At 34.0% G+C, this 19648-nt stretch overlaps 3 protein-coding genes across 4 annotated transcripts; 1 reads left to right on the forward strand and 2 right to left on the reverse strand.

Annotated features, from left to right (window-relative positions):
• Positions 1-414: 414 nt before the first annotated feature.
• Positions 415-2510, reverse strand: LOC135143510 (RNA-binding protein 27-like). Its single transcript, XM_064075390.1, has 10 exons — positions 2427-2510; positions 2207-2319; positions 1719-2126; positions 1522-1646; positions 1284-1469; positions 1141-1227; positions 1017-1089; positions 833-962; positions 634-775; positions 415-571 (listed from the first exon to the last, which is right to left on the reverse strand). The coding sequence occupies exons 1-10, from the start codon at positions 2486-2488 to the stop codon at positions 536-538; spliced, it is 1362 nt and encodes a 453-aa protein (XP_063931460.1). The 5' UTR covers positions 2489-2510; the 3' UTR covers positions 415-535.
• A 6341-nt stretch (positions 2511-8851) lies between these two features.
• On the reverse strand, positions 8852-11811 carry LOC135143499 (uncharacterized). Of its 2 annotated transcripts, none has more exons than XM_064075370.1 (11): positions 11180-11811; positions 11008-11116; positions 10794-10880; positions 10620-10743; positions 10245-10329; positions 9900-9968; positions 9718-9759; positions 9398-9414; positions 9259-9339; positions 9140-9188; positions 8852-9053 (listed from the first exon to the last, which is right to left on the reverse strand). In XM_064075370.1, exons 1-11 carry the CDS (start codon positions 11595-11597, stop codon positions 8941-8943), a joined length of 1194 nt encoding a protein of 397 aa, XP_063931440.1. In that variant the 5' UTR covers positions 11598-11811; the 3' UTR covers positions 8852-8940. The 2 variants fall into 2 exon arrangements, with proteins under 2 accessions (XP_063931440.1, XP_063931439.1); XM_064075369.1 differs by having other exon boundaries at positions 8852-9083.
• Positions 11812-16304: 4493 nt separating this feature from the next.
• On the forward strand, positions 16305-19304 carry LOC135143505 (uncharacterized). Its single transcript, XM_064075384.1, has 9 exons — positions 16305-16455; positions 16506-16609; positions 16667-16824; positions 16882-17044; positions 17098-17216; positions 17337-17503; positions 17568-17650; positions 17745-17979; positions 19208-19304. The coding sequence occupies exons 1-9, from the start codon at positions 16325-16327 to the stop codon at positions 19302-19304; spliced, it is 1257 nt and encodes a 418-aa protein (XP_063931454.1). The 5' UTR covers positions 16305-16324.
• The last annotated feature ends 344 nt before the right edge of the window (positions 19305-19648 follow it).

Here is a 19648-nt window from a genome sequence, read left to right on the forward strand (position 1 = left end):
AAACTTATAGTAAGTTGGAAGTTAGCAGGTTATATACTACGGGTTTAATAACTTCTTACAGTCTGATAACCCCACAAAAGTGGACCAAAACGAAAAAACTATAAAGTTGAAAGAAGTCACTCCATAGGAGGAATATGGACTATGCAACCTATAGAATTGTGAACCACCCGACGAACTATAATATAACGAGCCCATGCAGCAGCCGCACCTCTAACATAAAGTTTGCCACAAGTGTTAAGTAATACAAGGGTATATAGAGAGATTTCCAGGCTTAAAGTAGTTTTTAATAGCGTCTCACGCAGTGAACTAAAACCTATTAAAACTACATATTTACTAAACTAGAAGAACCAATGAAGCCTATAGGAGTCAATATGTAATAAGAATGCGCTATATATTAACAGCATAAATATAAAGTAGAGAAGATGGCGCCTTCCTATTTTATAATAAATGGAATTAGTATGCATGGTCTCAGATCTTTAACACGAAAAAACGCGTAGCTGGTGTATGAAAAAAACTTATACGTATAGACTCCTAACTATTCCTCGCCCTCATCAGAAATCTCAAAGCCCATCTAATAAAAAATAACTCCATATAAGGAGCGTGCGCTAAAGCGAACACGGGCAGCAACAGAACCTCCTGCTTTAGCTCCTCATCCCGTTTGTCCAAAAGGCCCTCCTTGGAGAGCAGTGCGGGAGCTCCTGGCGTTTCCGGCCTCGAAACAAAATCCAGGGAAGGAAGTGGCCCCATAAGTTGGTTATATGACTGTGCCAGCACCCTTTAACAGAGAATTGTCCTTAAGAGTTAGCCAAAAAGGAAAAAAATAGTCAACTACGTAAGCTGGCTCTTAATCAGCGCTTTGCTCGAAGAAGAAAGAGATTTCTTTTCGGCTTCCAGTTTTTGAAGAAGTTTCTGTTGCTGTTCAAGGTTCTCGGAAAGCAGAGCCTCTTTTCGCTTATGCATTTCTGTTACAAAACTCAAATCACTTTTTAAGTCAAAAATTTAAAGTAAAAAGAAACCTAAAATTTGTTTATTTCTTTCGATTTTAAGGCCCCGTTTAGCATATTTTTGATTATTAAATCTAATAGAGCCCTTAAAAATGTGATAACGGAGCTTTCCAGGTTACAAAATACTGTGTGAAACCTTATGATATAGGTCAATAGCCGTCAACAACTGCTTTTTTTTATGTCTGTCAGTCAACTCTTCCTTCGTTACAGGAGCAAAGAAAACCTGAAATGCCACACATCACTTAAGTAAAACGCATAAAAAGATTCCTTTGTTTTTGCCTTAATAAATCGGTTGTTCAACACGGGATCTGCACAAGCGTGAGCAGCCGCAGCCTCGTTTTCATTAGAAAAAGTGACCTTGGCAACTTGTAAATGGTTTCCATAACAACATTGAATATTCGTGATGGTTCCAAAGTTTTTAAAGTGATCAAATAAATTTTCTACCGTGTTTAGAAAAGGTGGGATCTAAATAATAAGTCCTAAGTTAAATAATACTATGAAAAAAAATTAAAAAAACCTTCACCACTTCCAGGCTCAACACAGAGCGGGGGGAATTTGTGTCTCGTTTATAAGGTGCGATTACCGGCTTTTCTTTATTGAATTGATCCAGTGAACTTTTATGCCGTACAAGATTCCTTCTGCCTATTAAGTAAAATATAAGCTTTCAGAGCAACTAACCAAAAGAGTACTCTTAGTAAAGGGCCGTGATAGTACCATAGCAGCTATCAGAAAAAGACCTCTTATTCCCTCTCACACGTGCCCGTGCCTTAGAGTAGCTCCCATAATAATCCTTCCCTTCGTTGCGATAATTTTCATATATACTGCTGGTGTATCGCCGAGTATTATACGTGTCTAAAGCGCTATGACTGGGATTTAACTTCCTAAAGGGCGTTATGGTGTTCATTGTAACGCTTTGTATTCTTTTTCCAGCTTTAGAAGAGTTAGAGATAAGCTGACCGCCGCCATCTTGCTCTAGTAATTCACTTTTAAAAGAAGAATAGACATCTGTGGAGGGTTTTAAGTCTTTAACAGATATTATGTTATTTTCATTTTCTCCTATATACAATTCAGAGTTAACTTTTAGTTGTTCGTCCCAAAGTTTGCTTACAAACTTTTCGGTGTCTATATTGAAAATCAAATAAGTTTCATAACATGATAAAAATTTTTAATAAAAAATTAGAAAACTAAAATCATATAAAAACCAAATGAAAGGAAAACTTTCAACTCTGCCTTGCAGACATCCCTAATACTACTTTCATCGGTTTGTTGTATAAGGGCCACTGTATAACTACAAAGTCCATCTGGATCCGGGACACTATGAACAACAGTTGGAAAAGAGTAAAGAAAAAATAGCTACTATGACTAAAAAAGTGTTATGGATTTAGCAAATATTCTAAATGAAACTAGCAGCAGTTAAAATACCCATAATTGCGAAAATAGTCCAGAAGCCAGTGAGTGAGAGCCCCGGTGTCTTCAACTAGCATGACGTCCTTTAAGTGCAAAGCCGGTCTAGTGAAAGGCCGCAGACCAAGTCAATTTTAAAAGCTTAAAATAGCCCATGGCTTTGCCGCCGCAGTCAGTTTTAGTAGAGGGTTGGTCTACGTGAAGGTCAATACTTATTGTGCAGAAAGCAAGCACTTGTTTAAGCTTCAAGCCTCATTGTGTTCCTCTACTAGTGAGGCACTCAACGAGTGATTAATTAAAAAAAAAGTTCCATAATTTTAAAAAGGTAAAATTTTTTCTTGACAGACATATACCATTTAATTATGTCGTGACTTTCATATGGTGAAATATGCTTTAGAATTTTGTTTTATTTGTTTGAGATTGGACACTTTTTTTCCAAAAACTAAGATGATATGACGCCTGAATAGTTATCTGTTGCTACCTTTGCAAAGCTAAAGGTCTTTTTTGAGCCTTCTAAATTTTTTTTAAGAAGCAAAGGTTACATCTATAGAAATAAGCCTAAAAAATTATTTATATAAAAACATATATGTCGTAAAATAACTTGGGTTTTTAAGCCCCAGCTTATTTAATTCGCTCCTACACCATTAGTGTTACTATGGCTCTTTAATGTTAAAGTTCAAAACTCGCAAAAATATAGTATTAATGAAAATATAGATACTAACAGTATACAATACTGGTGGAATTATAGCCTTTTTTGCAGGGTACACGAGACAACAGGGCACACGTGTGACTGTCCTATATCGTAATATTATCTTAAGATAGCAAGCGCCCACTATGAAACTCTTTAAAAGCTGAGGATAGATATAAGTAGAAAGAAAAAGTAAATAATGCATACTAATAAGAGCTTAGACAAGAGTAAAGTTAGACCAGAACTACATCAAGTTGTATACAATATGTATTGATTCAGTAGGCGAAGGGAGTAGGTTATATGCTACAAATGTAATGTATCCCAGTGTTAAATGCTTCTTCCTTATAAGCTTATCTGGTTGCATATTTGTTGTTTGCTGTATTTACCCTGTATTTAAGGTGGTCCTTTTGCCTTCTAGAACCTTAAATTTGTCACTTTTTTTTTAATTATATGGCTTTTCCCTGTTCTAACTTCTGATTGCAGTTTTCAGTTTTTCAAGTCCTAATTAAATCCATCCTTATTGAAGCCCTCAACTTTTAATTTTCTAAGTACTCTTGTTTCTTTTTTTCCGAGTTTTTTTGTTGTGAGACTCTCTTTGTAACACAGAAGAGGATAAACATTTAACTAAGAGCTTGAAACAAAAATATCGCTTACAAGAACCAAGAGAGATGTGCTTCTTCTTTGAAGGAGTATAAAGACCGAAGAAGAGGTGATGAACCGCTTTAAATTACCACTAGGAAGATGCCCCAACACTTAGACCTTAAATCCCCTTGTTCCTGCTATTCAGCTTCCCACATAGGCAGCCTTTTTCTGGCCAAACAGTGGACGCATGAGCCATAATGGGGTGCACGCAATTTTGCTTATACGCAGTTTGTTGTGCAAAGACAGCACGCTTTTCGCGTACAGCGATGGTACGAGTGCGAAGTTTACCGCTTCGACTTTTATCGCACTTCTTCGCGTGTTAACACCCTTTGAATTAATTAAATAATAAAGCCCGATAATTTGACAGGGAGCCCTATGAATCTTAACACCTGCAGTGGTAATGGCGGAGTAGCGCAGGGTATTTTCGTGAAATGAAAGGTGCACTACTTTTCTCTGCATCCTTGGTTACTTTCCACCCTGATGCCGGTACTACTTAGCTAATGTTTCTAAGTAGCGTTGTAGACGTTGCAATGGTGATGTAGGATTTCTAGAGGACGCATACATTGCAATGTCATTAACGTAGAGTGCGACGTAAGATGGATTCGCAAAAACTGAACTGCTTCGCTTAGACAGTGCGAAAAGCAGTAGGGATAGCAGAAAGCTTTATGGAACACCGGCCGTCAGTCAATATGACGAGGGCTCAGTACTAATTTTCAGTAAAAACGTGACCCTTTAAAAAAAGGACGCAATTCTGTAATAATCTAAGTGAAGTTAAAAAAATATTTATTAGAATAATTTCATTTATTCATTAATTGTACATTTCATTTCATCACCATTTTACTTTCTAATTTAATTTCTGGTTTATCGCGTAGTGTAATCCATATATTTACCAGCTATTAATTAAATTGAACTGTCACCTTTTCCTATAAACCGTAGCTGTTTCTGAGCTATAGTTGATTTAATCTTTAATTAATCGAATTTTTGAGGTCGTTCGAAACTAAGAAATCCTTAGACGATCAATATACCCAGATAAAACGACGTAAAGTGGTAATCAACACCCTCGAGATAAAATTCGGAAGTTATCTCTTGTAGTCTACGTTTAGCTGTGTTTAGCGTGCACAGCGCATGTTCTTCCATGGAGCCAAGGCTATAATATAAAGAGCTAGCTAGCGAGGCAATAGCTTAAAATTGTTTTAGTAGCTAGATAGGGTGTTGAAATCTCAAAGATTTCGAGCAGGATTCTTATGATACCATCCTAATGCTTTGGACTTAATCGTGGTTAGAACCACAACATTAACTAGAATTAGCGGACAGTAGTGAAATATCTGTCTACTTAGGTTAATAATATATCAAGTATAGTATCAATATATAAAAGATATGAGTGAATAATACTATATAAGTTCCCGCGTTGTCTTTTATAAGAAGTGTAAAATTGTCTATCGTTAAACAGCCTTAGCAAAATTCATTTTGGGAGTCTAGAATCTTGATAGTTTTGCCCACCTCCAAAAGTAGGCTGCAAAGGTAATACGCAAAGTTTGCCAAGCAGTCTAATTATGTAACCACCGCCTAGGTGTTCCCAGCGAATTACCTGGGGTCTTCATTTATAATAGCCCCTCGTGGCGGCCGTAAGTAATATTGCGAAGAAGGTCAATGCGGAGATTCAACATCTATACTCTAACTTTGTATTAAAAGCAAACTCTCTTTGCACAACAAGCCAAGCTACGTGTTTTGTATTCATCCAATAATGACATACCTGTCTACTGCCTGGGCCTGCAACTCACCGGCCACAGCCTTTTCGCTTCAAGTGAGACAAGACAATTTGCTCGCCTTTTGACAGGCGCACTGTAGTTTGTAGGTCTCGATGCTCTACATTTCGGATAGAGCTTCTGGCTACCATTTTTCGACGCAATGCTAATAACGCTTATGAACGACTTAATGAGAACACCATTCGATTACTGACAGATGAGCTCAGTTACGAAATATGGATGGCGCAGGCTAACGCCGACCACGCAATGGACTTCAACGTTATAATAGAAGTTAGGGCTAGAATTAAAAAGGTATTTATACATAACATTGCTTTAACACAAGCTAAAACCTAATTTGTACGCTGTTACTATGTTTAGAGCTTGTGAATTTGGTGTTTTTAGACTTAATCGAGCACCTAAAAATAATAACATAAAACAGAGAAGTAGAGAACAACAGAACAAACAGGATTGAGAACTAAATTAGTATCCAGTTATAAGGAGGAATAAATAAATACAACTCAGGTTACTTCTAAAGCCTTCTATAAGAATTTTAAGGGTGTAGTTAAATACTTAGGCGAACCCACAACCTCGAGTTCGCGCATCAATGCTCTTAACCGGTGAGCTACTGGCAACACTCTTAATTTCGGTAGAAGAATTCACGTTTTAACCTTTGATGTTCGAGCTAGCATTTATACATGCAAAAGCCACCTATAATCAAAGTGCCTGTGGCGGCGTGAGAAGGTCGCAGAAAAGAGTTAAGACAGTACTACAGGCGGACACTTATGTGTTAAGGTTTCTAAGCATCTTTTAAAAACCAATTAATAAACAAGGGTATTTTACATTTTTTGTTAATTCTAGCTATACATGCGCGGAGTCAAAGTTAACATGGAGCGCCTATAACTAGGATATTATATAAGAGAGGAAAGTAGATTTATTGCTTGGGGCAAGAGAAGCTGTTTGCACGCCTATTCCCTCTAACTAAAAGCAACTCTACGTGAACCATATATAATTTTACTGCTCGCTTGTAAGCTTTATTAAACATTTTAATTGTCTAAGCCGTACTCACCTCTTTCTTTGAAGTGAAGCTCAAGTAGACACTGTGCACAATCCACGAGCTCGCCTTACGCGCTGGTGGTCGTCAAATTCATAGCTTCTATTCTTTCATTCGTTCATATCTTTATAATATGTTTTACAATTTCGCTAAGCTTACAAAATTGCCGTTTTTTTTTTCCAGTAGCCATCGGTTTAAAAAAAGAAACATCATCATATCGTGCAGAGTGTTAATATCTTATTGCTTGACACTCATTTGCGATTTCAAAGCCTGCAACTCTTAAAAAAAAACTTAAATGTTAGTTCTTCTTTGTTCTTGCACATTTCTTCTATCATCTTTAGCTGTTGCAAACAAAAGTCGCCCAGCGTTTCCTTAGAGTAGCCCTTGCATTCGACATCTCCACTTTTCTTGTAACCGAGTTGCTTAAAAAACTTCTCCTCTTAACCGAGTGGTTCTTGAGTGTTAAAAACTTGTGTTTTTCAATTAATGAATAATTTATAAAACATGGAAACTGGTGAGATAACAAAAAATCTAACAAAAGCCTTCTAATATGAAACGAATGACTAGATAGGTTTGCTTGATAGAGACAGGTTTAGAGCCAGTAGGGCGGTCTCGACTTAATAGTTGATTATTTAAAAATTAGAATGCTCTATTACAACCATCTTCAACAGCGAAACTTTAACTTAAGGGTCAACTCTATGACATCTTCAGTTAGATTTCACCTCGGCGGCATTCCTCTAAGTTCTATCTTAACACTATCTCTTTAACTTTTTACTGCAGGTATTCTATCTTAAAATTAATTTACTATCTTCCACTGCGCAAATGATACTGCTTTACAGTAACTTTTAGGGTTGCTTAAAATTTTTGTTAAGTACCTTTTTAACCTACTTGGAAAGATTGAGAGATCAGGTACTTGAGAAAGAAAGTTATAGTAATTGTGGATAAGGGCAAAACGCTTGTTAATTTGGATAGAAAAAATTAAGTATTTAAAAGTCATATTTTACAAAATTCACGCATTAAGTTCTGTTTTGTACCGTCTATACCCATATGTAAACAGAAAAAGCAAAATAGTGCTTTTATCAATAGTAAATTACGCTTCGCCTGCTTGGTTTACGGAAGTTTAAATTTCATACTAAGAGTGATAGTGGACGCTTTGCGATGCTTGTGGTTTGCAGACGGAAGCTCTTAATTTATACTATTTACTTTTTTGTCTCAACCCCACTAGAGTTAAAGACTTTATATGGGTTAGGAATAGAACTTACATACATTACAAGTACACCACTGTCCTAACCCTTAACAGACTTTAACGTAATTCCTGCTTAAACCATACATACGTATACATATACTATACTCGCTTACTATTTGCCTTCCCTTTATTTATGTCCATTTATTTAATTGATATACTTCAATCTTTATTGGACAGTAATACCTGTGTATTAATATAAACAAGTCTAGGGCTACGGGATCAGTAAGATAAAGATCTTGCGTTGCGCCATAAAGCGACCTCCTCGTGAAATACTATGATAAAACTGACTTCAGAGTTACAGATCGTTTAGGTTTTTAAAACCCTTCGTATTTTAAGCGGGACGAGTTCGCAAGTCCAAAGGGTTGTAAGTAAAGACTATGAAAGCGTTATGTAAAGTCGTTAAAAGTCGAAACAAACCCTTTTTAAAGTCCGGTTGGCTTTCTAGTCATGAATAGAGAAAACGGTAGTATTTATAACGAATATGGAAATCGAATTAAGCATAAATCGGAGACACACCCGAATATTGAGAAACTTTTAACTCTTAAAGCAGCGACTAATCGCTTGACAGAAGAGGTAGAGTTTACTACTTCTTTTATAAAAACAAACTTTATCAATAATAAAATAAGTCATCTTTATCAAAGTACGTCTACACAGACAAGTGCTTAAAAATGATATTGACTTATTATCTAGTAGAAAATGTCCCCTTCTCGAAGAATCTTTCCTACAACTACCGTCTCACCATTTAATAATATACGTGTTGGCTATTGGCTATAGTTTTATTCCAGTAAACAACTGTGGTCTCTCCATGAAGCCGTTTATTAGACCAAGAGTTTTATAAGGAAGCTTAGTTAACACTAACGCAAGATTTCAAAAAATAATATGTATAATACTTCAATCCGCCGGTAACAGCAATAAATATGTAACAACTCTTATTTTTGGGTTTGTGCTAAAAAAAAAATCACATTTAGCATACTACATAAAATATTATTTTCGATGAGGCTAAATGCCCCTTTCCATATAGTATTACGTCAACTAAGTAACTTGTTTATTATTAACACAATAAAGTTAAATCCTTTTACAACAAAAGTTTTTTCTGGGTTTAAATACAGTTTCTACGCAATCATAATATTAAAAAGTAGCAACGTCGTATGTATATTTTTTCACTGCATTATAATATCTATCAAGTCGTCGTCTTCCAATTGGGCTTCTAGCGGTGTGGACTGAGCAGGAAGAAGCGCTCCGTCAAAGTAAAAACTCAACCGTCCCACACCCACTGGAGGGTACAGAATAATAATTAACTTTCCTTTGAGGTTATAGAGAACTCTTGCTAACATGAAAAAAGTAGTGGAACGTGCTTACCATTCAGAAGCCCGCTAAAGTACCGATAGCACTTCTCAAAGCTTTGTTTCTAGTTGTTGCAACAAATAAACATCAAACAATGGATTAAAAAAATTTTAAATTTTAGAAATAAAATAGACCTTTTCCTGTTTGACTTTATATTTTTCTTCAGCAGTTCGAAAAATTAGTTTCACAACATCGCCAATTTCACATTCTTTTGACTGATTTTATAAAAGTTTAACATAAACGGCAGTCACTCTGACTCAATAAAACTCTTACAAGTGCTAAAGGTATGTCTAGTAATAAAAATATAAATAAATACAATTTAATTATGTCGGGTGATTAAGTCAAATGAAAACCCCTAACATCAAAGAATTCAAAGTTGCTATGAACATATTATTAACAATACATAGGTTATAGTAAGTAGATAACGAAACGCTAAAACTTTATATTTCATCCTCAATAGAAGTTTCACGACAAAGTCGCAGTTTATAAAACTTTAACAAATATTTTATAGCGAAGTAAAAAAACATTCTAAAGATGATAACGTAAACAAAAACGTATATTTGAATATAAAAGCGCTTGACTGAGGGAAATACCGGAGCTGGAAGTATCTAAAGTAGCTATCTCAAGTTCAAGTTCTATAATATAATAGAATGGTTATTAAAATGCAACATATGTAACAAAGAAACATAACAAGAGTGTTTAAAGATAAATTATATAAATACGATGTTAAGACGCATTATATTATAAGCAATTAAAATTTAAAATGAGCAATTACTCAAGGGAACATTGCCGCAATTTCTCAGCTTTAAAGAGAACGGCGTCATCCAACGATCAATTCGAGCCCCTGCAGTAGTAAAATAGTTAATAACATTTGCAATACAACTTTAATTGTCAGTGTAACAGTGAAAAAAAGACATTTAATAATAATAGACGGAAGAAATAAAACGTGAGTTCGAAAAAAAAGTGGCAGCCTTGAAGTGACAGTCAGATTAATTTTACACAATATGAAATGAGATCTGAGGCAAAAGAGGCTTGAATAGAGAAATAACGACAATTTTTCAAAGTAATTTTACTAAGTTCGATTAAAATAATATAAAAGTAATAAAAGTTTATATACGACCATATTTATTTTTTAAAACGAATTGTTTGTGTTGCAGGGCCGGAAATTTGCTCAGATTATCATATATTTTGGCAAAGGCATCAAACTGAAAGCGTTAATTATTTATTAATAATTCATACTATAATCATATAATAATATATAAAACATTATTTTAACCTTATATAAATTGTTAATAATAAAAAATCATATTCTAAGTCAAAATACAATTATGCTATATACAGTCAGGATGCGTCATGGGACCTTAATAATATAGACGTTATTCAGAAATAATTTAAACATCACAAAACAAATATTCTATATTTCTAAACTATAAATAAAAAAAAGTGTTAAGATGAATTTCATTAAGTTAAGGCGTATATGACGCAAAGCATGTACGGCTGATAGGCTACAGCTGAAGGTATCTCCAGCATAAAAAATTGAACATTCCAAAGCTTCAGGCTCTTCGTCTCCTTCAGCATCGTTAATATGCTGTTCAAAAGACAGTAAAGGCGCTTTACGTCTATGAAAAAAATTTCTTAAAAAATTTAGTAAAGAATGGCTATAAACTACCGATATGTAGACGAATATTGTCTTGAAGGTTGAATATGAACATTGCTTTCAGAAGTTAATTCCCTTAGTTGTCGGCTATGCTTATCACTAAAGGCAAATATATCTTTACCAGTAAATAAGATAAAAAAACATGATAAAATAAGAAATCGCTTAAAGTATTTTTCAACGAAAAAGACAGGTATTAAAGTAACTAAAAGATAAGCGATATAGTTACAGAATTTTTTTTCTCTCTAAATCCTCGTTGTTTGCATCTGAAGCATTATCAGTGTCAGAATTCAATTCAAGAAGTTCAGGGTCCGCGGAAGTTAGTGTACCGTATGACACTAAGTTTACAAGCACAAAACTAAATAATGGCTACACGAATACATAATTTCAAATTATATAACCCGCTCCAGGTCGGGTAGCTTTGCAGCTTGGTCGAAATTTAGCTGCACGGCCTTTACTTTTATAAGTTACAAAGGAATTCAAAATTTCCTTATTAAACTTATACAGCTCTTCAAAAACGCTTTCATCGCTTTCAGAATCGCTACTACTTAAAAGAGTTTCGGAGTTACTTTTTAATTTTTTTTTAGTTTTCTCAACAGCTTGAATAGGTTCTCTATCAGCAGCACGCAGCAAATTTTTCCTTTTTAAAGTAAACGGCTGTGTTTCATAGAACTTTTGTTGTTCATGTGAGTACTTTACTTTACAATTATTAAATGCTCTAAAAGAGTTTAACGTTATGCACTCTAAGGGTAAAGCTCCTTTATAAGTTAAAAGTTCTTCTTCTAGGTTCCTTTTCTTTTTGGTATTTTTTGAACTCATTTTTATAATTAATAATAAGTTTCTTTTTGATATCAGGTGCTTTTTAGTAACGCCCTTCCAGTAATATGTGTGAACTATAAAATTCTTTAAGTAAGGTATCTTGGGACCACATTCAAACTCTCGCACTTCATCAAATAACGCTTACAATATACTAAGTCAACAATATATAGAATGTATTACGAAGGTAATGAAGTTGTTTAAAAATTAAAGCAAAAGTAGTTTAAATAGAAAACGGGTTTGCCCTTAACACCTAAAATATAGTTAAACAAAAAGTTAGTACAGTTATTGTAATAAAAGAAAACGTAGCTATGTGAATAAAATAAAAAACAGCTCGCCAAGGCCTTTCGTTTGCACTAAGGTTACTGCATATAACTCCTAACTAAATATAGAAAAAAAAGCACATCACTTAACATCCTTTTAATGCACACTTTATCCAATACGAAAACAGATAAATTTTTTTTGTTTGTTTCTGTTGCATTGTCAATATTTTAAAAACACCTCATTAACCAAATGTAACTATTTTATTTTGTGCACAACTATATATATGCTCTAATTTCACTTTTGTTATAAGCCTGCTCTTTTCTTGTTTCTTGTATTTTTTTGTTGTTGTCACCCATTAATTATGTATGCAAATGCGTATTTAAAAGTATACCGTTTAATGAAAAAATAGTTTTGGTTTAAAGGCCATCTTCCAATATTATTTAGTTGAATTACTAATTAGGCAAGTCTTGAAGGAACCAAGTTTTCTAAGAAATACGTGTTATACTTTATTAAATAACATGAGAATAAATGTATATATATTTAATTTACCTAATAACACTCTTTTTTTTAACATGCGTGTACCAACAACAATTTACAGCCTAAAAAAAAAAGTGTGCGCAGTATAACGGTAAGCTTATTTAACAAAAGCTTTTAAATGTTAAATAAGCTATATAATTTATTAGTCATGGAGACCAAGTTTACCGAAATTTTTTACGATTTAAGTATGCTACTGTGGTTTATAGTTATCTACTAAAATAAACTAATTACACTTTTTGTTTAAGTTAATTGTTAATTACTATGAAGTATAAAAAAGTAAAAACATATAAACGGTTAATATGGGAGTTCTAAGTAGAGATTGCTAGTTGTGTTATTATTTATTGGATATGTTCTTCTGACGGATTAATAAGTCTGATTGCTTTCCCTGCTTTTTACTCAAAACTTATAAAACAAAGCCCTACCTTTTTTCAAGATGTATTACAATAAACCACTCAAATCACCTATAAAAATTTCTGGAAAGATTTTTATAATAGGACACTATTTATTAAACGAGAAACTACCTTGAAAAATTTACTGTAATTTTTTCTAAATAGTATTTACGACGCCTGCCTAATATTTCATTTCGAAGTGGATCCACCAACGTCGTAGAGGTTCATGTTTTATTTAAAATGTTTTTAAAAAGCCATTTGAGGATGACAATAACATTGTATCTCTAGATGATTTTTTACAAGAAGTTCTACCTACTACTCTTTTGTTGAGGTTTTTTCTGCGAAAGTAACACAATCACTACCTACTCGAATGGGTGTTGATAACACTATTTACAATTATGGAATTGGGTTCTAAACACACGCACATAGTTCTAATCCGATTGGTTAGACTATGTGCATTTCTTGGAAACACTTTTATTTCCGGAATATGATATTTATAAGTTGGACTGTGAAAGCTTGTATACAACTGGGATCTAAGAAGTGGGGGGCCCCCTTTTGCGTGCTGTACCTTTTTATTAGCCCACTGGCTACTGTTTTTATTCGTTTTCTTATTTTTTTAAGTTTTAAATAAATTTTTATCCATTCTTTTCCCTCCCAGAGATTTATTTTTACCGGTGATTTCTACCTGGCACCGGCATACTGGCCCACTGACTTGTTAAATCCGCAAATACTTATTACTTTTTAAATTAATTGCTGGTATTCTAAATCTGTTGATCTAATTTAAGAGGTTAGAGGTTAGATTTATGAATCCCCCTTAATATCGGGTAATAAACCGATAATAAGTTTATTTATAAATATTTTAAAACTTTGGGTAAATGCCACAATACACTACTTTTCAGAGGTTTAACTTATTTTGCTGCACATCAAATATATTTACAAATAAAAATTAAGTTTTTTTTATTAGTTCTTTAGCATTAAATTAAACACTAAAAAGTCAAGTAATATAGCATAAAAGTATGACCAAATTTTTTTTTTACACAGTTTCTGACTGCACTGGCTACATAAAAAGACTATATGTATCGATAACAACTTGAATCATAATTTCTAGGTAGCTTAACCTTAGTGGCATTACTCGTTAACTACAGAGGAAAGTTTCCCTAAAAGAGTGCTACGAATTTGTATAATAAAATAGCGCACAAAGTGTTAAAGAAGAGCAAACGTAAACAAGAATTTTTAAAATGAACACATGTCTACTAATCAATAAATTAATGCTGTGTGTATATTCTGACTTACTAACAAAACTATCAAGGTACCGAGTCCTAACCAAACAGGCATGTCCATAATAGCATAGTTAGACTATCCACGATTGTCTACTAGGAAAAATTTTTAATTGGTTATAGCTCTAGGTGCGTATGTTATTATATTAGAAATGATTAACCTTATGGTAATAATACTTGAAGATTTAATTTAGTAAAAACTATATAAAACTTTTTGACTCGTGTCATTCAAAATTTTCTACTAAATAAAGTCGATTTTAGATAAGGTTTTTATTATAAACAGCTACCGTAAGATTATCTGCTATAAGCTCATATACCTTGAATGAGTAGAGGTTCTTTTTTTTTCTAAATAATTTGTTTACATAACTTACAATTATTAATTTTAACTTAACCGTAATCTGTTAATATTAACTTTTTAAGTTTAGTTTACCTTTCCGATCCTGCGACAAGTAGTGTGTTCTAATGAGCTACTTTAGGCCTCCACGCTAGTAGGCTCTCAGTTTACGTCATTAATTTATTACATCCCAACCAACTTAGCGCTACATACTTCTGTCAGTCTTAAGAAGTCTTAACCTACTCAATCTAAATTCCATTAGGTTCGGTCTCCTACCAATAGTAGGGTTTGGTAAATGCTAAATATCTCTCAATGAGTTGGCTACTAGTACAGAACCCGAGGTTTTCTAATAACCTACCAGCTTTGTCGCCAGCCAGGTCTCTCTATTGTTACGTCATAACTTACTCGCCATCTAAGCCATATAGCTTGCCTACTGGTGGTCTAGAAGCAATTCTTAATTAAACTTTAGTTTTCCTCCTATGTATATAAGTTGAATTCTTATTTTATCTTAAACGACTCGCGTTATTGCTTCACAGTGAATGTAAATGCATATTAGAACGTTAGCCCGTCTACTATTGAAACTTTGTTTGGAATTACTGACTTCCAAGCAGTTTGCCTTCTAACGTGTTGCAGACAAGTCATCTACAAGGGAAGTAAATGAGTAGTTCATAAAATAAATGCTAAATGAAGTTTTTGTCAGGTTGTCGTCCACACTCTACAATTAGAGGATGACCAAGACAAAATTTGGCCATAACCATTTGATGTTACCAAATATTGTTTTCAAACTTTGTTTACGTATAAAAAATACGCGTACCGCTAGTTTTTTAACGAACTATCAGGATAAAAGATTTTCATAGTATTAAACACCAGTCATAATATATTAGATTAGCTGAGTTTTAATACCTGTTTGAGGGGCCATACTCTTGCTATGTGTGGAAAGTTTATAATTTAATGCTTTAAAAATTTTATTCTAAACCAACTAATTAATTCATCACGGTATAATAACTTCATCCTTTAAGCTTTTCTAAATTAACGAAGTTAGCTATAGTAAAATGATAACTACAGCTTTCACTATGTTAGTGTTTGGTGACTAAGGTATTATATCAGGCAACCTGTTTAAATAATAAACCAGAAAAAGTTTTGAAATATAATAGAACTAAACCTAACTTTACCAAGAGGAAGTCTCGAAGGACTTGCCAATGGCTCTTGCGTAAGTATATCGAATTGTATTTATAATAGTTTGTCCAAAGGTATGGTAGAGCATAAACTTTATAGGAAGTTTATCTAGCCTTAAAAATTGACTTTGGAACCTATTACAAAAACCTTAAGGTTGCCTGTTATAGGCTACTGCTACCGTCAGACTACTCTTATTGCCTACGCGACCATAATTGAATGCTACTCTATAACAATATGATATATGTATAATTTTGGGAAAAGAGGGCGGTAAATTCCTAGACAATAACAAAGTTACTGGCAAAAAAAACTTTAACCTATTGTAAAATAGGGACTATAAGATATAAAAGTAATTTTTTCATGTAAAAAAAAAGTATTTATCCAAATAGTAATTGTATTTAAAAATTACATTGAAACTTCGTAGAAACCTTAAAGAGAAGGAAGAAAAAATCATAGGTTTTGAATAGGTTTTATTTATATATCTTCCGCAAGATAATAAAAACTTAAAGTCCTTTAAATTATAAAATACTCTTTCAATTTGGTCTTGTAAAATTAATGAAAGATCATATAAACACGAAAAGCTTCCCTAAACAAACAAAAAGTACCTCTTGACTGGTAGATGGTGAATTTCGTGCTCGCGGGCCTCCCTTTTTTAACGTGGCTATAGCTTTCAGGAAACCTCGTATTATTAATTTTTTAAGGCTTTGTTATTACAACTGTTAATAACTACTTACAAACAAAAATTTTAAACAGTCGATGTCTTTTACTTTGAAAAGCGTAGGGGCTAATAAGGCTAAATGGCCTATACTTACCACACTCTCTCCTGGTATAAAACTTAAAGAAGTTCTGAATTTTAAACTTTCTGAAGATTCCAAAGAGGGAGAGAGGTAAGATTCTTATTTTTGTTTAATTTGTTTAGATTAAAATCATTCTTTAGCTCAATAGTTTCAGAGACCCCTTACTTTTTATATAAAGGGGATTATATTAGCGGTTCAGGAGAAAAATATTTAGTTGGACTTGTAAATTATCAAAAGGAAACTGGTTATGATATCTAAAGTTAACACTCGTACTATTAAAGTTTCTTTTTTGGGGGAATAGTGGAGATTGAAGCTTCAAATTTATACATGTTGACACAAGAAGTCAAGCAGCCCCAAGCTGTTACTCTTATTGCTTCAGATTCGGAAACAGATTATAATTCTGAGGATTTGACTGAAAATCCGAAAAAAAGTGCGTATAAGCGACTCAATGGCCAAAAAGTTTACCTTATTTTTACGGCTTTTATTGTTTTAATTTAAATTTTATAATTATTACAGGCTTCTCTAATAAAGGAATTCGGAGGAAAGCGTTCTAAACTATCACTAACCCATTCCCGGAATGATCGCATAGATCCCTCCAACATAATATCACCTATAAATTTTGAAAATCTCTTAGACGAGCGTCTCCAAAATTGTAATATTGAGGACCAACTAAGCCAAGGCGCCTGTCAATATTGTTGTTATACTTATTATTTTAGTTATTCTCTTTACTAGAGGCCTTCTCACATTTGTTTCCTTCAAGAAACTTAAAGGCCTCTAAAGTAGAAGATGTATATAAACTTGACGATTTTCTGCCTAAAGAGCTATATTCTTCCTTAGAACCGCCTTCGAAGGTTCAACCCTTTCCGCACCAAATATTTTTAACATTTATTTAAACTCGCACTCTTTTTTCTCTAATCTTTTTTCTAGAGTCTAGTCGAAAATTAAATACATCTAAACTTATGTTATTGCAGTTATTTTTAAAGGCCTCTTCTGAAGATTTAGAGAATTGGGCTTGCAAGAGACTTTATAGTCCCTTTATCATAGAGCAAGTAAACACTCTATCTTCGTTAGAACCCGATGAAAGGACCCAGAAAGCTCTTATTTTGGTTTACCTCAACCACTTGATAAATTTTAGCAGGTTTCTACCCGTATTTTCTCGCTCGTCGGGCCCTCGGTCTTTTAGTTAAGTTTATTTTTAAAAGGGGGACAGGTAAAGCTGCTTTGCCCGGTCCTCTATTATTCCATTTTCAGGACCGATTTGCCCAGTCTTCTTTTGATGATAGAGGTATTTAACTGACTACCTTTGAAATTATCAATGTGTATTTACTCTTAAAAAAAAACTATTGGGCTATTAAAATTACTTGCGTATATTACTTAAGGTAACATAGAGTACCACTTTGGAAGTTCTGATAAAGATAAGATCCACGCCCATCTCATTGTTCTCGGGCTAATAGCGAACAAGTACTGCCTAAATTATGAATCCCTACTCAAGTCTTTGTCTCTTAAAACAGTGAAACTATTTGAAATTGCGAAAGTTTTGAGGTTACGCAAGAATGAGAAGAAATCTCTACTCACACTTTCTCTACCTATAACTTTGCCTCTTAATAAAAAAAAGTATTACAGGCGCTAAAAAGACTTCTTCTATGCCTTATTTATAGCTTCCACTAATACCTTTAGTCTTGAAGCTAATAAAGAACTAACATATTAGGTTAAGCTCGTGCTTTCTTTGTTTGCTGTTGGCATTCTTTCTCTATTGAGCATCGTCATATTAGTCTGTATGATAACCTTAATATAGTTAATAAGTCTTCGTTCTTATAGGCTCTGCTTTCTAGACGAAACAATTATATTTGCCATGAAAACCAATAACATGAAACTTATAAAAGGAACATTTGAGTTATTAGACATATTAGACTTATAACTTAAAGGCTTAATACTACAAGGAGATCAGATTAAACATACTCTTCGTTTATTAACTGAACATTAATGGCTACCATGTACTCTTCAGCAAAAAAGGCTTGGGAGCTATGAGGGGCAAAGGTGTGATAATCATATATGTAATTTAATTTAAAAAAAATTATTTGTGGCTTTTGTAATATAAATGTCGGCCTGCTTCGAATTTTTTGCTAATAACCTTATTTAGGAGCAATACTTTTTATAATTATAATATTCACAAGATTGCTGTGGGTGCTGTTTGTAAGTGTTATCAATTAGCCAATGGACGACTGACTTTTTTTATTATTTAAAAATAACGTTTCCTGGTACTCGATTAATATAGCAACTTCAAATCCCGGAACTTTCAGGAAGATTTAGTCAACCATTCCTTAGCGTTTAATTTTATACCCCCACCCCCTCCCCCCAACTTAGCTTTAACCATTCTAAGAGCGCATCACGCGGACAGCGATATTGCGCGCTTCCTAATAACTCGTGGATGACTTAATAGACGATGATTGACGTGTCCAGTTGCGATGACCTTGCTTTAAAAATTATTAAACTATAGTTCGGGAACAACTCACAGTGGGTTTTATTATAAAACGTAGCAGTTTATTTTGTGCTTTCTAAAGCAAGGAGCTCGCTATTGCTAATAGATTGTAGGCCCAGGTAACAGAGTGTGAGTGTAATAATCGACTTGATAAAATAACACTTACAGCCTTAATTTTATTTGCAATCTAAAGTCTTTGCTCCACAATGGAGAACATAGCGTATATGGGTGACTGCTTTGACCTCTGTCAACACGTAATTATCTTGCGCATGCCACAACAGCTTAGAATTTTTGATGACCCATAGGTTTTTCACTTGAGGGCACCTTGAAATTATTTCCATGAAAAGTCGACTGTGTTGGCAGGCGAATGCGTTTCGCCGTCTTACAGGGCATATGCCTCCTAACGGCTATTAATGTGCTGAAAGAACTGCTTGTCGGATCAGTTGCTTGCCCTACTTGAGTTGGGCGACGAAAAGAAAGTATTAAAGACATTATCACGTCTTATACGAATTGGGGCAAACTTACCGAAATGCTCGAGAAGGCACTCCCGTCCTACCCGATACTACTGGAAACTCCAGCTTTGGTGAACAGTTCTGTTGCCTGCCTCGGACGTGCGGTGACAGAAGTTCACGTCAACGCAATGAAAACACGTGAAATTACGCACCTCCCAACACCATCTTCTGAGAAACTAAAGGCGCTTATATATAAGCGCTGGCGCCTCAGTCGAGTGATCATGGTTTTTTAATGCGTAAAAGATAAATTGGCGCAAAATCCATCTTCACCAGAACATCAGAGAAAAGCTGG

The sequence above is a fragment of the Zophobas morio genome, unplaced genomic scaffold (genome assembly GCF_036711695.1).
Source record: "Zophobas morio isolate AGI-343-1 ecotype UQ-CSIRO unplaced genomic scaffold, CSIRO_AGI_Zmor_V1 ptg000062l, whole genome shotgun sequence".
In the NCBI taxonomy this organism is placed as follows: Eukaryota; Metazoa; Arthropoda; class Insecta; order Coleoptera; family Tenebrionidae; genus Zophobas; species Zophobas morio.

Excerpts from the sequence above, each read along its gene's own strand:
- LOC135143499 (XM_064075369.1), bottom strand. The coding sequence starts at position 11,597 with ATGAGTTCAAAAAATACCAAAAAGAAAAGGAACCTAGAAGAAGAACTT. Across the intron at positions 9,760-9,899 it reads TTGCGGCAATGTTCCCTTGA|AACTTGAACTTGAGATAGCT; the intron begins GTAATTGCTCAT and ends ATTATATTATAG. Across the intron at positions 9,084-9,139 it reads CTTTAGCGGGCTTCTGAATG|GAAAGTTAATTATTATTCTG; the intron begins GTAAGCACGTTC and ends ATAACCTCAAAG.
- LOC135143510 (XM_064075390.1), bottom strand. The coding sequence starts at position 2,488 with ATGCTAGTTGAAGACACCGGGGCTCTCACTCACTGGCTTCTGGACTAT. Across the intron at positions 1,647-1,718 it reads TTTTTCTGATAGCTGCTATG|GCAGAAGGAATCTTGTACGG; the intron begins GTACTATCACGG and ends TTTACTTAATAG. Across the intron at positions 1,090-1,140 it reads CTATTGACCTATATCATAAG|GGCTCTATTAGATTTAATAA; the intron begins GTTTCACACAGT and ends CACATTTTTAAG.
- LOC135143505 (XM_064075384.1), top strand. The coding sequence starts at position 16,325 with ATGTCTTTTACTTTGAAAAGCGTAGGGGCTAATAAGGCTAAATGGCCT. Across the intron at positions 17,045-17,097 it reads TGAGGACCAACTAAGCCAAG|AGGCCTTCTCACATTTGTTT; the intron begins GCGCCTGTCAAT and ends TCTCTTTACTAG. Across the intron at positions 17,980-19,207 it reads TTGCCTCTTAATAAAAAAAA|GCGAATGCGTTTCGCCGTCT; the intron begins GTATTACAGGCG and ends CTGTGTTGGCAG.